We start from the raw sequence: 15,131 nt of genomic DNA, 5'->3' as shown, positions 1-15,131 counted from the left end.
TGGCAGTTGTTGGTATGTCATGGCTGTTGAAATGGGGAAGAAAGTGGGTTAAAAAAAAAATATGCCTGGAGATTGAGAATTTGAAATTACTTTCAAACACTGGTAGTGGGCTTAAATACGGTACCTGCCCTTATACTATGGTACATTTGAGCAAGTGTCTTTTTACTGTGGATAGAATTTTATATTCTGGTTTTTAGTTATATATAAAATCTGTAAGCCTAACATGGTATAACCCTAAGGAATGTCGATAGTATGTTTCTTCTTTGCCCTTAAACTCAAGAAAAACTGTTTTGAAGTCTACAGTAAATATGTATGTCCTTATTCTGCACGTGGCAGTGTGGAAGTGTTGGTTTCTCATGTATCACATCTAAAGGAAAGAGAATTTGGCCACCAAACAAGAGCAAACATTTTCTTTATATTGGCAGATGTTTTGGTCATTTTCTTGAGTATTAGCAGAAGAGCCAGTTGCAGGAAAAAGTAGTCATAGCAACAGTTACACACAGTATCTGCGGATTGGAATAATGAAACTACTTAATTGTGCCAACTTCCAAAAATCAGTGGGCAGCCTCCAATCATGTGGTTCTCCTACGGGCAGTGCTCCTCTTGGGACAGCTCCGGGATGTTGCAATAAGAAGGTTGCAGATTCTGAGCTCTTCTGTGAGCATTGGCATAATCTACTCCAGTCTAAACCCCTGGCCTTTAGAGTCCTCCAAGCCTGGTGTGCAGCTTGAAACGGATGTTACTGTCTCAAGTAGCGCATGCACATTAATTTACACATCGCCCTATCCCAGAATGCTTCAGGCCAGTACCAAAAAAAGCTTAGATCAAATTTAACCTCTAGACTAGTATTACTGTACTACATAGTAACAATTTAGTATGAAGGAAGCCCTTCCATGCTGGAAGGTAAAACCACATCGAATAGCAGCAGTGCTGGTACTGTGATAAAAATAAATAGTTTTAAACCAAGTTCAGTTAATGTAAGACCTACCTATCTAACATATTCCACCTTGCTGCTTTAGTATGCATTCCATACTGTATTGGAGTATGTTGGGTATCCTCACATAGGATAATAGTGGCTTGTTCACTTCCTGAAAGCTGTGAACTCTCAGCATTTATCAGCCAGCCACATACATTTTGTCCAGCAAGAAAAGCTATATAAATTGTGCTCTTCAGTAATCCTGTGGACAATTTACTGTGATCAGAGTAGTGCAACTGTTAGGGGAGTATAACTGGAAAACCTCATTTCCATTGGAGGGATGTGACGGTCATTTAGAGTAACTTGGATTTTTTTAAGTCTTCAGCATTGATTTGTGTCATGGGTTTTTGGTTTTTTTTTTTTCCATAAACCGATACCTCAGTCAGGATCTCTAACTTCAGCTCCTTGAAACTCTGTATGTTCATTTTAATACCTGGAAACAGGAATCCTACAGACATGGCTAAGCATAGAAAACTAGTGTTTCTGATGTGCTTTGTATCACACTAACTACTTCAGGTGGACTAGAAATTGCATTAGACTTGCAAGACTTGAGTCAGCCATAAATACTATTTAAACAGAAATTTAATGAATGAATTCAGCATAGTACCCAGCCACTATACCTTTTGATTTCATTTTAGAAAGAGGGTATGTGATTTTATTACAGGAGGAAGACAGCTTGATTCATTTGCAATCTTCCAGTATCTTTCTCTAAGAACAAATGCAGCTGATTTGGGCTGTCGTTGGCGGGTAAATATTCCTTTCTTGTTCCCCAAAACACGTGTGGTCCCTGCAAAGAAGTTATAAAATAAAGCAAGTATATATAAAATGCTCTTGTATTCCCCTACTGTGAACTGTTACAATGGATGTACTAAATCAGGTTAGGTGGAAGAGACCTATGCACTTTCTTCTACACATAGTCAGGTACAACGGGGAACTTGGCAGATCTCACTTGCGTCATCTTGGCAAGATTAATTGATGTAATTGAGCAATATAGCTGCAATTCATTGTATTTACAACTGGTAAGTCAATGACAGTTAATTCAGGTGTGCTCGTTAACTTGGTCAGTATTATATTTACAGCAGATGTTCCTTCTGCCATTAGTTGCACCTTGAAATTTGATGGTGAAATTACTAACTGTTTGACTGTACTGTCCTTTAGTGGTGTCCATGTCCTTTTTGCCTATTTTAGTTTTCATAGGAAACTAGAAAAGATGATCGCAACATATAGAGAGACTAGAACTGAATATGTGTATGTGAACTTGTCTACACTTTCTCCATCCTCCTATTCGAAACTAGTATTACTTTTCTGACTGCTTCTCTGCAATGACTTAGCTTTCCAATACCTACATTGGTGCTCTACAGGTTATTCTTAATAGTGTTTCTCTGCCTGAAATTAACACTGACTGTTTACCACCCTAACTCACTGCAGGTGGCATATGCATAACTGGTTCCTTACTGGGTCTCCTTCCAAGTTGTAATAATTTAATTTCTGTGTGACTGTCTGCACTGAACATTAAGTCCCATACTTTGCAAATACACTTATTGAGTGTCATGATAGTTGTCTACCAGTGTGGCATCTGGTCCTTTATTGCTAAACCTCTGTATCAAGTTAATAATATGTTAATTAAGGTGCTCTGTTACTAAGGGCAGTTGTAGATGAAATACGAAGCAGGTGAGGTGCTTCCCTAACAGCTGACTGAAGCTCTGAGTTGAGGATGGCCAAGAAATAAAGTAATTGGGTCTGCTCACAGGCTTCCCTTGCATTCTGCCCTAGTGCATAGTCTCATGCTCTGGTAGCATTTTTGCAGGTGGGACATCTAGGAGCTCAAGCTGGAGAGAGAGGATGCATTAAGTACAGGCAGGACCTTCCCTCTTGGTGCTGGACTTTGCCACAGAAACCAGCTATGCTCCATCTTGGTAAGCAGAGGGCCCTTTTGTCCTACCCTACAGCACAATATTCTTTCTGTATCATAAACCATTTTAAACTTGCAGGGAGGATGGGGAGTTGTTTAAAATATAAAGACGAGCTTACCTTGATTAGTCATGAAATCGGCAAAATTCCATATCAGCTCCCCAATCACATACTCTTTCTTCTTTTTGTCAAAAACGGAATGGTACTCCCTTAGCATAGCTTTCTGATACTCCTCGCTGAACATAAGAGGTGGATCCTACAGCCAGGAAAAAAAGGTGGCCTTGAATGAAGGTGATAGTTGATCTCAGCAAAGGCTCCATATGTTAACTTCCTATTTGCTGGGGACCTGCTTCCTCAAGACAAGCTTTACAATGGCTTGGTCTTTTCATTGTGGCTGTATTAACAATGGCTGTTTAGTGACAATTAGCAACTACTGAAATTACACAGGGAAACTTTGTGCATAAAATACAAATGTAGTCCAGATGTACTTGGAGGGGGGGAGTCTGTGGTGCTTTATCACCATAGGTATAGGAGTGCCACCCCCTTCTGTGCAGGACAGCATCGTGAAATGAAGGGCTGGGCTCCAGTGTCGTATCTTCCAATTAACCATTTTCTACAAATGCCAAAGTACAGGTTTTGGTGCTTTTAGTCACAGCTAAAAACTTCTCTTTAGGTAGAATCTAACCTTTGTTAGTGGCAAAGCTTATTGATTTCAGTGGAGCAGGATTACAATCCTGGAGCCTTTCAGACACTAGGAAGCTAATACATCTAACAATCTAGTAGTCGGGCTCAATTGTACCCATCTCTTCTAATTAAGTTTTTCTGAACCCTGTAAGAAGAGCAGTGCTTCTCCCTACCTAGGGCATCTTATAACACTTACACTGTGAAGTCCAGGAACCGAGTCTGCTCCATATTCACTCTGGATAATGGGTTTTTGGTAGGTTTTATACCAGTTCTCAAACTGTGTTGTGAGTTGTAGTGGAATAACTTCCAGGTGGCCTGGGTCGTGATACCAGGAGAAGTAGCTATTTACACAAATTACATCCACATAAGGAGCCTAGAGAAAACAAGGTGAGACTGTTTTGTTACAGAGCTCAAAGTAGACAACCGTCATTCCTAAAGCTAAATCCTCCTTTTGGTTCAGTTCATGGAATCCAGTTTTACTACACATAGAAAAGTCTTTTCCCCCATCACTCAGGCCCTCCCAACATCCTTCCCAGAAAAAAAGCAGGATAAATTTAATAAGCTAATAGCATATAGGCATTTTTCTTTCTTACAGACTTAGGAAGTCACAGCAAAGAGTTAGACAAGATGAACCCATTTCATCCTCAGGTTTGTTAGAAGTTTTTGAGTTTCCAAGATGTCTCTGGCTTGCTGGTACATTTAGATGTACTTTGAGTATTGGAATGTGATTATCAAGTTAGTGGTCAAATATTTTGACTAGCAACTAAATTTGTGCATCAATGGTGCAATACTAAGACTAAGCATTCTGCAAGTTATATGCCATTTCTACCACATGGACAGTATGATAAAAGGGCACAAAGCCCACTAAAGATAAAGTGATGTTGTATGTAACTTGTTCAATGTTCTCTTAACATGTTTTGTAATAAAAGAAAAAAAGTTCTAATCTCACTTCAGTGTATGAGATGTATTCTTTGGTTTTGTTTTCCTGTGTCTTCTCAAGCTAGTCGGAATGTGCTTGTGGGGATGGGATGTCAGTCTGTGTGTGCGTGCCTGATGAAAGGGCGATACCTCAGAGCAGATCCCTGCTGGGCTCCTGCAAAACTAAGGCCACCAGTTTTGTATTTTTTCCTGGGGTGGGAGGAACAGACGTTCCTGCTAATTGCAGGACAGCTTCAAAGAAGCACAAAGTGTAACCTGTAGGAGGTATCATGTACCTACAAACTCACCTGCTAGAAGTGTTTATTGTACCATAGTGACAAGGATTACAAACCCATCTTGAAAAATTAAAAATTACGTGGGAACTACCCTGGAAACAAGTTTATGGGTGTTAAAGATCCTTGGATCCTTGGCTATGGGCCAGCACATCCAAGAAAAGTGCCTTCTGGCTATTCATACAGCTCTAGGCCCTTAATTATGAAGCTGGAAGAGCTTACAGATTGTTCAACATTAACAGACATCTGCCAAAGAAGATCAAGAGCAGTTTAAACCAGGAATTAAAGCAAAGCTTCCTTCCTTTAGACTTCCACAAGGGCTGTTAGCATTTTAAAGAGGTTTAAGCTTTGGTTTAATTGCAAGTGAAAAGCCTGAGCATCAGTAAACACAATCAATGGAATAGCAAAGCATGACAATGTTAATGGAATCCAGTGGTCTGATCCTGCATATTTCACTCAAGGCAAAGAACTGTTTCTCTCTTACAGATATTTTTTTTCAGCTGGACTACAACTACAAGATAAGGTGCTTTCTACTAGAAACAAAAATGTAAGTTTTCTTCTTCCTGTTAAATACCTCCAATAAACTTGGGGAGGTGGGGGGAAATTACTGTAAAACAAATCACTGGAAGAGGAAAGCTAATATATGAATTTAAAAAAAAAAAAAGCTAGAAAATAAAGTAAACTTACACCATGATCAAGAGCATAATTAGCATCTGTCACAAAGGTTACTGGTCTGGAGGGATCGAGAGCTTTAGTGTGAGCTATCACTGTCCTGTTTGCAAACAGTAAAGCAAGAGTTCAACAACAGCATGGAGAAGCACAGCCCCATTTCCCCAAGCTCTGTCCTTCCACCCCCCTCAAACATTTGGAGCTGCTTTTGATTTAGCAGACAGTATTTTTAATTAAATACTGCAAGATACTTAGTGATCATCTGCAATAAAGTGCCTGCAATTCTAGCCAGTTCTGTAGGAGTAGAAATATCACGGCAGAGAGAGAGAGACTATCTGTCACAAAGTTGGTCGCTATCCCACCTGAAAAAGAGACCAGAGGGGAAGTATAGCGAATGTGGGTATGTTGATTTGTCTGTTGGTGCTAGTGGCTTAGAAGTTGGAGAAGGGACAGTGAGTTTGAAGACAAAAAGGTAAGAATCGTAATGGGAAGTTTCTGAATGCCTGGGTTGTGTTCCTGCAAAAGCCGGAGGCCACAGCAGGCAGAGCAGTCACAGGTTGGCTGCTTTTGAGGAAACTCTGAAAGAGATGAGACACAGAATGGGAGGGTCAAGCTCTGCTGCTACCTTGACATTGCAGGAGGGTGGTGGATCATTCTGAAGAATGAAAATTCGGTTATCTCTTAATGCACCTACAGCTACTAGGGACAGACTGCAACCCCATTACAGATGGGCTCTTGGCTATCCAAAGCTTAAATCTCTTTAAAAATAAAACCAAGGGGTCTGTAGGGACTCAAAGCAGTGGCCTTGAAGTGGGGTATCACAATCCCCTGCAGAACAAATAACTAGCACTAACTGAAGAATCTTGTGTTCAGAATTAAAGGTCAATTATTTTACAGCTTTGCTGTCATTCTCAAAGAATTTAGCACTCATCTTGCATTGGTAACAAGGAATATCCTGTTCCCAACAGGCCTTAGCTCAAGAAGAGCTGCTCAGACCAAATGGACTCCTGGTAATTTTGCAGAGCCTTAATGGTTCAGAAACAATAGGTTGAGACTTGTGCAGTTCTGAGCATCAGTTCAACACATGCAGCAGTTACACTTTTAGTTTACAGCTGTGGGTACTGTTTCAAGGTTCCCAAAAAAATGCTTGCCTTCTCTATACTACTTCTCTGTGCCATCACAAAGGAAGATGCATCATGTCTCAAGATTCTAGCCTCAGCTCTGTGTACAAGCAGATGCACTTACTTAAAGTAGTAAGCTGCTGGGGGCAGCTCTGATGCCGGCTCATTGGCTACTGACCACATCACGACTGATGGCCTGTTCTTATCCCGGCGGATCAGCTCCTCCATCACAACAAGATGATGCTGCAAGGACTTGTTCCCAAAGCTCTCGCTTAAAGACAAAAGGAAGCAAGACCCAGTGAGGTGAGGGTATAAAATCTATCCCCTTTGCCTTTCCCTGTGAAAGCTTAAGCCTCTGGGATGTATAAGCACAGCTGAGCCCAGACACTGAATATGGCTTCTGCCCTATTTCCCCAAAGCCTGCTGCGCAGTTCAGGGCCGTGGTTTGGGCTCATTAATCAAGCCAGACCAAATGACTCGACGGCCATGTGGCAAAACGCCCTCCAGTTGCCCAACCTCACTAGGCACACATGGCGCAACAGGCCAATTTCTAAATAGAGCAAAGTACTTCCATTATCAGGACAATGGGTGCTGTGGGACAGGAGGAGGTCGCTGTGGCAGGGATGAACATAGAAAGAAGGGGAAGAGTCCTTTGAGCGATTACTTACAGCATTTTAATCCCCACTCCCGGGCACTCGTCGATCACCACAATGCCGTAGGCATCACACAGGTCCATGATCTCCTCGGCATAGGGGTAGTGGCTGGTGCGGAAAGAGTTCGCCCCCAGCCAGCGCAGCAGGTTGAAGTCCTTCACAACCAGGGGCCAGTCAAGGCCTTTGCCACGGATCTGGGGGGGGGAGAGACATCGCACCCTGTCACACTGCTGGGCCAGGGCTTCTCCTCATGCATTAGCTGGGCACCACACCTCCCTTCTCGTTCCCTGGTTGTCATTTCTGACTGCACTGTCTCTCTGTGCAGTGTTTGCCTTTTAGAGAGGCACTGCCACATGCATACTCAGACCCTGGTTGTCTGAACAATCCACAAGGATGGCTGTTGCAGGCAAGCTGCTGGCACTGCTATTGCCCACCGTTTCAGGGAGCTGCCCTCTCCCTCCCTTTCGCAGGCGGTACCCACGAGGCAGGCTGGGGGGGGGACACAGGGTGAAGGAGCACCGTGGGCTGGTGGGGCTCTGTGCTCCCTCTGAGGAGAGCCCTCCTCCCCGTACCAAGGAGGAGCACCTGCCACCCCTGAGGTGAGTGACTTGGCAGGGACCGGGTGGCTCTGCCCGGCGGGACAGGGCCTCTGGTGCGGCTGTGGGGCCTCCCTGTGGCCGGGCTGCGACTCGCAGCTCCGCCACCCCACTGGAGACTGTCCCCAGCATTTCTCGGGGCGGGGAACCCAAGAGCTGCTATTTCTGACTGGAAACCATGGCTGGGAGATAGTTTAGCTCCTCTGCCAGCACACCCGGGTTCACCCGAGAGCGATGTGACAACTACGGCAGGACTGGGCATGGCATCTCCTTAAGGCTGGTAAAATTTCACCCTGGCAGCTCCCAGCCTGGGAGGAGGGTGTGAGGAAACAGACCCTTTGAGTGGAGAGGGGAGGCAAGAGCGGCACCGCTTCAGTGGCACAAAGCAAGGTGCTATTAGGTGGCTCCACCACGAGTGCTGCACACTTACATCCGCATCTTCGTGCTTGTTGACACCATGGAAGTAGAAAGGCCTGCCGTTGATGAGGAACTGCGTGCTGGTGACGTGGACGGTGCGGATGCCAACTGGGAGCGTGTACACATCCTCCAGCAACATCTCATTCACCTGCGCCTGCATTTTCACCTGGATTTCCAAAAGGGAGATGTAAGTGATGTGCTGGGCTTTGCAAGGATGACCTGTTCTCCCTGCCCCATGTCCATAAGGGCTATCCTGACTGCCCGGCCATTTCCCAGCCCTGCCTCCGCATGCTGCCTGCCCCTCATTGCTGTTTCAGCTGACTCCTGTGGTCCTCAGTCAAGGAGTAAGATCTGACTGAACAGAAAACAGAAATCCAGCCTGGGGAAGTTTAAGGATGAAGAATGAGGCCTGGATGATCCTTCTGGGGTTTGTTCACCCCAGGAGTTTCAGTTTCTTTTCCCCTTACTCATCCAGGCCATTTCATCCCCCCAGGCAAGGCAGCGGTACACCTCTTCTGCTCTGCACCCTGATACCAGCCAACGACTGAACTGTCATCTGCTCACAAGAGATACAAACCCAAGCCCCTGGAAACTCACAGCAGCTCATCTGCCCTAATTTCTACATCAAAATGTCACTACTCAGCCTTAACTCACACAGAGTCTTCCAGGCTCATGCTACTGAAGCTGAATTCTTGTCTTGCAGAGTGGGAAGGAAGCTCATTGCATGGCACAGCACATGGAAGAGGTTAGCAGCCTGCTGCTCAGAGACTCTGCTTTTGCAGTATCTGCTCCCCTGTACTGTCTCAAACGGTCCTTTTGCGAGTGGTGGATCATGCCCTAAATGCATCTGAGAGTGCAGGCGTGCACTCCAGGCATGCCCCCCCTTCTCACTGACAGATCTTTCAGTTCAGCATTCAGGAAGCTGGCAAAGCTTGATTTGATTATTGCATAATTAGCAATGCCACTCTGGTCATGTGAACAGGATCCACGGGAGAAGACAAGTATGGAAGATGGGCCATATGGCAATTCCTTAACCCTATTAGACAGTAAGAGGGAATGCACGCAGAAGGGAAGAAATGTCACTGTTACCTCTAAGGAGTAGCGGTATCCAGGGTTCTCGTGCATCAGGTAAGGCCACCAAAGATTTGGGTTCAGGACTTTCAGCTCTCCAGCTGGTCCATCGCCTGTAGCAACCACTTTCCCCTCTTGGTCACGTAAACTCAGGGACAAGGAATAGAGTGTGCTGCCAACAACTGACACCTGGTACTGCACCATTGCTGGTTCAAAGGAAACAAAAGACAATCAGAGGCTGGCATGAAAGGAAAAATGGCTGCATTAAATGTTGGAGGTTTTTCACATAAAGCAGCATTAAAAAACAAGGGAGATGTAAAACAAGGACAGAGTGGCATGAATTGAATGTAAGCAGCATGACCTGTCTATCTTGAGGTCCAGAAGTTTCCAGCAAGATTTGAGTATCACACAATTCTGCTATTTAGAGATAATCCTGCTTTAAGTGGCAGGAAGACAGCCCCTACTGAGAAATTCTACTTCAAGAAACACCTGATCATCCTTTCACTTCAACAGTGTCTCTTGCAAGCACTTCTTTTTTTTCTTACTGCTCCTGAACTCTTTACCATATTCTTGCAGCTGCTGAGCTGTGCAATAAACCAGCTCAGGTTCAAGAGAAAGCCACTTTGAAACAAATTCAATCAGACTTTTGCAGGATATTTTCTCTGCTGCGCTTGTCATCTCCATTTGGAGCCTGAGGTAGCTGCTGTAAGTGTTCTGGACCTACCAACGCTCTCTGATGAAGTAGTTGTCACAGTAGTATCATCTATGTAGACAGAAGGAGTGGTGTAAAGCACAACCGGGCGATGGATTCCAGCATAATTAAAGAAATCAAACCTGATGTTCTGTACAAAATAGTTCTTGGGATACCTGAGTGAGCAAGACAGGAGAAATGGCTACATTATGTTTCATTACACAGGAACTGAAGGCAGCACATGGATGCTAGCAATCTAATACAAAAACAGATGCTAGCTGGTAAAATTGTCTTTACAGCAGGATAATCTATCTCTCAGTAGTGCTACTGCTGCTACACTGAAGGGAACTACCAGTTAACAAACATCTAACACACTGAGTAGGTTTGACCCTTCAGGATAGCTGTTTCCAGTTGAACTCAAGCTTCTCAAATCTGCCATTGATTCAGCTTGGCAAATCACTTCATCTCAGTTCCCCGTGTATAAAACAGATGCAATAACTCAGTGCAGATTCCTCATAACACTGAGGCTTACGCTCCTCCCTGCTCAACTGATGAATTTTGGCATAAATACAACCCATGGTTTTGTAAGTTGCTCAGAGCGTCTTATGAACCAGTAGCCAAGTAAATTCCCATTCTCTCATCCCTGGGATAAGCTCCGTGGGACGGCGCTTTAGCAACTCACCTTGTTTTGTCATCCATGTATTGAATTGACCCCGGAGGCAGAGTATGGGGCGTCAGAGTGTTGTTGAGCGCGACAGTGATGCGGCAGGGGATCCCTGGGCTGCTCTGGACGATGCTGCTTATATCTGCTTCAAAAGGGAGGTGACCCCCTTCGTGCTCCACAACCTGCACTCCGTTGACCCACTGCAGGAGAAGAAACCCGTGAGCCCAAGAGGGAGGGTTGCTGTGGTTTGTGGTGAGCATAGCAGGGAGAAGGGAAGGAGCCCAGCAAAGGGCAGTCAGGATTCCCAGTAACACCGAACCTTGTTCTGGGCTCTTACTCCTTGAGGGATCAATCTAGCAGACCTTTCTTTACTAGGAGCTAGGTCTGGGTCACGTACAAGCAAGTGTTACTAGGAGACGCTGTTCTGGGCAGATCCTGTAGCAAGGAAATGTTTTAGTTACTAGTCCTGATATTGGGGGATCAGAGAAGAGAGACTTGGGAAACATGGCCAAGTTCTTGATTGGAGGAAAACAGCCAAGAGTTAAGAAAACACCTGATGTAAAATCTAGGCAGAAATGTGTTTGCTGAAGAAGTCATAGGTCAGATTTTAGTACGGCATAATTTTGGGAACACACGGACAATTTTCCATGCAACGTACCACAATGGAGTAGTAATGGGCACTACCGAAACGGAGCACCACTCTGGTGCTGAGGTCGTCCTGAAGCCAGCGGAGAGGAAGCAGCACCTCTTTCTCATACCAAACCCAGCCAATGTAGTTCTCCAAGCTGGGGTCTTGAGTGATATCGTTGAAGCTGGCAGGGACTGGCATGTCAATCACAGGACCGGTCTGGCAGAAATTGCATAGAAAGGGAGAGAACAAATCATTTAAAAAAAGAAATTTTACTGTCTTGGGTGTCGAACTTGTACTGCTGGAGATGTCCCCTTCCCCTGACAGCCTTACAATCCCTTTGCCAAGTCGAAATACTTGGGAAAACCTGTTTAGAAACTGGAGTGGTCTGTCACAGCTCCTATACAAGTCCTACCTGATACCAGGCCCGGGAAGAACCTGCTTATTCCTACAGAAAAAAAGCTGCTCGTATCTTTTTCCCCTCCTGATTTATGATAGGGAAATGCTTTAATTAATGGTTCTGGTATTGTGGAATCAGAGAAGTGGGGGGGGGGAAATGCCCAGGTGGTTGTTTCAGCCTGGCACTTCCCACAAACTGTAGTTTCTCCTGCACAGCTCTAGCTGTTCCGGTGTGCAGTGCTGGTGTTGTGGTGTCAATTCACTGGCACGAGGTGCTGCTTGTCAGGCTGAGAGCTGCAACAGAAGGGTAGCAAGAGCATCGGATATTTTGGGCTGGATCCCCCAGGGAAGGTCCGTGGAGAGCGTTTGGGATGACTCTAGCCTTTGTCACTCCCTGAAAGCCACATAGATTCCTTAGGATTACAAGAGAGTCAATTCACTTGCTTATTTTTACTATAAGGATTATAGGCAGGCAGTGTTGTGCTGCATTTAACGTTGAGCTAACCGGATGCTATTGCAAAATACAGCCCTTCATTTTTAGCACCTACTGCGCTCGTGATGTTGCAGAAATGAGCACTGCAGCAGAGCACAGCCGGAGTGCTTCCCCTTTCCTACGGAAGCCTTTCCATGGAAAGCAGAACGAGGAAGGTCTGGTCGCCCAGGGGTGAGCATCATGTGCGCAGCTGACTCAGCACTGAACTGCACCTGCACTGCAGAGAAACTCAGCACCCTTATTAGACATCATAAAATCCTAGCAGGAAAATCCTTGGATGGTGAGGTGGATTTTCTAGGATGCCATACAGGATAAGCTTTGCCTGGGATGGCCACAAAGTCTGTCTCCTTCAGGGAGATTCTCTGATGTCTGAAGTAAGTTGAGCGTACATGTCTAAACCTCCCTTTGGGGGGCTCAGTCCAGGATTCCTCTCCTCTGGTCGTCTCTTTTTGCAAAACTTCTAGCAGCATAGTGTCTTTCAGCTCTTCTCTCCTTCCGCAATTTGGCAAAAAATTGCCCAAAGGGCTAAAATAGAAATGATGGAGGATGCATACATTTTATGCACAGAATACATAACTTCTTTATGTAATGGTGTTAATTTCATAATGGATTTCGGTTACACTAGAACTTGTTTATAGCCCACTTGGCTACTTTGGAATAAATAATTCCCTTTCCTGGCATGTTTTTGTTTATTCTATGCTGCTGAGGGCAGGTAAATGTTGTGTGAGGCCAGCCTTGCTTTTGCAGCACAGGGATTTCTACGACAGCTAAAGGCGGCCGTAGTTCATTCAAATGCTTTCTGGCTTCTAAGCAGAAGCGGGATAATCGGACTGCTGTTTCGCCGGTCGGTAATGAGAAAACAAAACCTCTGCACATGGACAAGACACTTAGCGCTGGGCAGGGGGCAAAGAGCAGCCGCTCCGCGAGCCCCGTGGGGAAGGACGGGGGGAACGGTGCTCTCGGGAGAGGAAGGAAGCCTGGCTCGCAGGGCAGCCCTTCCCGGGAGGACAGCACACCCCCACACCGCACCGCCCTGCCCCGGGGAAGGGGCAGCCCCTGCCCGCTCCCGGCCCCACGGTACCTGCCGGAGCGGCTGCCGGTACCAGCGCTGCACGAAGCCGGCGTCCCTGCCAGGCGAGAAGTCGGCGCGGAAGGTCCAGAGGCCGCCGAGCTCCTTCCGCTCCCGGGAAGGGGTCTCCCGGGGGTAGAGCATACCGCCCGGCGGGGCCGCCGCCCGCCCCAGCGCCAGCAGCAGGAGCAGGCGGCAGCCCCCCACCATGGCGCGGCCCACCGCGCCGCCTGATGCTCCTGCCGCCATCTTGATTGTGGGCAGTGCCCGGGCGCGGGCAGGTCCCGCCCCGGGGGCCGCTGCGGAGCCCGGGCAGGGTCCGGGTGTTCCGCAACGGGGCTGCAGCCCAAGCCGTCGGCATCCGGGCGTAAAAACACTTGCAGGCGCTGGGCTGTGTCCAGGATTGCTGGATTTTTCGGGGTGTGGGGGTGGTGGTTTCCTGTTAATTATTTGCTTCCTTACTTTTATTTATTTTCAGAGTCACTTGTCGAAGCAGGAGAACAAGAAGTTATTGGAAACAGCAAAGAAGAGCACGGATGACCGGACGGCATCCTGGGGATCCGCAGGAGGATGATCTCTGCATTAGAAACCCCCCTCTGGACTCACCTGTGAAGCATGGTAACATTTCCTATTCAGACCACGTCCCTCAGAGCTTTGTTAGGAATAAAGCATCACAGGGGCAAGGGAGGAGGGAAACGCCATCAGATTGATTTGAATTTTATAGTACATTTATTTGTAGCCTGTGTTTGTTTCTTGGATGAGCACATGTACCTCCGTGCACAATAAGCAGCTGTCAGTCATCTGATTCAATTACAGAAGCAACAGCTCAGTTTATTGCAGATCAACAAAAGGCTTGGTGACACATAAGAATATCAGAAAGGTGGATGGTCAAATGGGGAGTACCAGTGATTACGAACTATTTATTTAAGTGAGATATTGAGATGTGATAATCTGCTAAAACCACCTTCTTTTTTTCAGTCAGCAGGGCCCCACATTACTCAGCACTAACCCCTAAAATGCTGAACTGTGGAGGCTGGGAACAAGCAAAAGTCTAGTTGGCTGAGACATGTGAAGGTACTGACCAGGAATGAGAAAACTGTGAGAAAACTTATGGGAGGAAAGAAAAGAATCATGAGCTGGGGAGGAGGAGATAATCCCTTCTTCCGAGTCTCTTGGTGTTGGCTGTTGCTGTCACCTCTCCACCTGAATTAAGTGTACATTATTGTTTTCCCTGCCACAGCTAACTTAGCTGGAAGGTGAGACAAATTTGCTAAACCAGAGAAACATGGCAGTAAACAGCCAGGGACTCAGGAACTTCTTGCACTTAGTTCCTTGAGTAAGACTTTCTCTGCTCTTCGTTCTGATGTTACTTCTATAAGGACAGAAGGGAAGATGGTAAGTGATTTTTAAGAGGCAAGAGCAATGCAATGCCAGGGATGTTTTTTTTAAAGTTTTGAGGTACATCACGGTAAATTCCTCACACAGAGGAAGGAGATGGACCTGGAATCATGCAACCCTGTGCTTCAATGTAAACCAGAGCAAAGGTGTTTTTGTGATGGGCTGGGGTGACCTGGGAGTTGACCTGCTGGCCAAGACCTGCCTAAGGATATGCAATTTCCAGTGCCGGGAGGTGGTGAGATTTTTTTCCTGCCAGAAGGCCAGCAGGGAAACATAATCCTAGGAGGACAATAGTGATAGCTAGAGCTGTGGTGTTGCAGATATTGTACCAAGTGTCTCCCTTAGTGGACACACACAAGCCTCCCTCAACACATGCACTGCTGCTTTCTACCATCACCCCCAAGAGCTTGAACACCCCAGAACCCAGCTCCTCTGCCAGGCTCCTACACCAGTGAACATTTCCCAAGCCTCACAAGGGCT

At 46.1% G+C, this 15,131-nt stretch overlaps 1 protein-coding gene across 2 annotated transcripts; it reads right to left on the bottom strand.

The window, feature by feature from the left end:
- Nucleotides 1-1,540: 1,540 nt before the first annotated feature.
- On the bottom strand, nt 1,541-13,539 carry GUSB (glucuronidase beta). Of its 2 annotated transcripts, XM_075771645.1 has the most exons (12): nt 13,266-13,539; nt 11,323-11,511; nt 10,683-10,864; nt 10,034-10,176; nt 9,328-9,515; nt 8,252-8,404; nt 7,241-7,419; nt 6,697-6,843; nt 5,470-5,554; nt 3,768-3,944; nt 3,008-3,143; nt 1,541-1,763 (listed from the first exon to the last, which is right to left on the bottom strand). In XM_075771645.1, exons 1-12 carry the CDS (start codon nt 13,500-13,502, stop codon nt 1,606-1,608), a joined length of 1,974 nt encoding a protein of 657 aa, XP_075627760.1. In that variant the 5' UTR covers nt 13,503-13,539; the 3' UTR covers nt 1,541-1,605. The 2 variants fall into 2 exon arrangements, with proteins under 2 accessions (XP_075627760.1, XP_075627761.1); XM_075771646.1 differs by lacking the exon at nt 3,768-3,944 and having other exon boundaries at nt 13,266-13,527.
- Between the last annotated feature and the right edge of the window lie 1,592 nt (nt 13,540-15,131).

The sequence above is a fragment of the Balearica regulorum genome, chromosome 19, assembly GCF_011004875.1.
Source record: "Balearica regulorum gibbericeps isolate bBalReg1 chromosome 19, bBalReg1.pri, whole genome shotgun sequence".
NCBI lineage: Eukaryota > Metazoa > Chordata > Aves > Gruiformes > Gruidae > Balearica > Balearica regulorum.
Note: the sequence above shows the minus strand (reverse complement) of the source record. Positions and strands in the feature narration are given on the sequence as shown.

Bases quoted from the DNA above. Each gene is read 5' to 3' on its own strand.
- GUSB (XM_075771645.1), bottom strand. From the start codon at position 13,502: ATGGCGGCAGGAGCATCAGGCGGCGCGGTGGGCCGCGCCATGGTGGGG. The intron at 5,555-6,696 runs GTAAGTGCATCT...GTTTGCAAACAG, and splicing joins CCAGCAGCTTACTACTTTAA to GACAGTGATAGCTCACACTA. The intron at 3,144-3,767 runs GTAAGTGTTATA...TCCTGGCTGTAG, and splicing joins CGGTTCCTGGACTTCACAGT to GATCCACCTCTTATGTTCAG.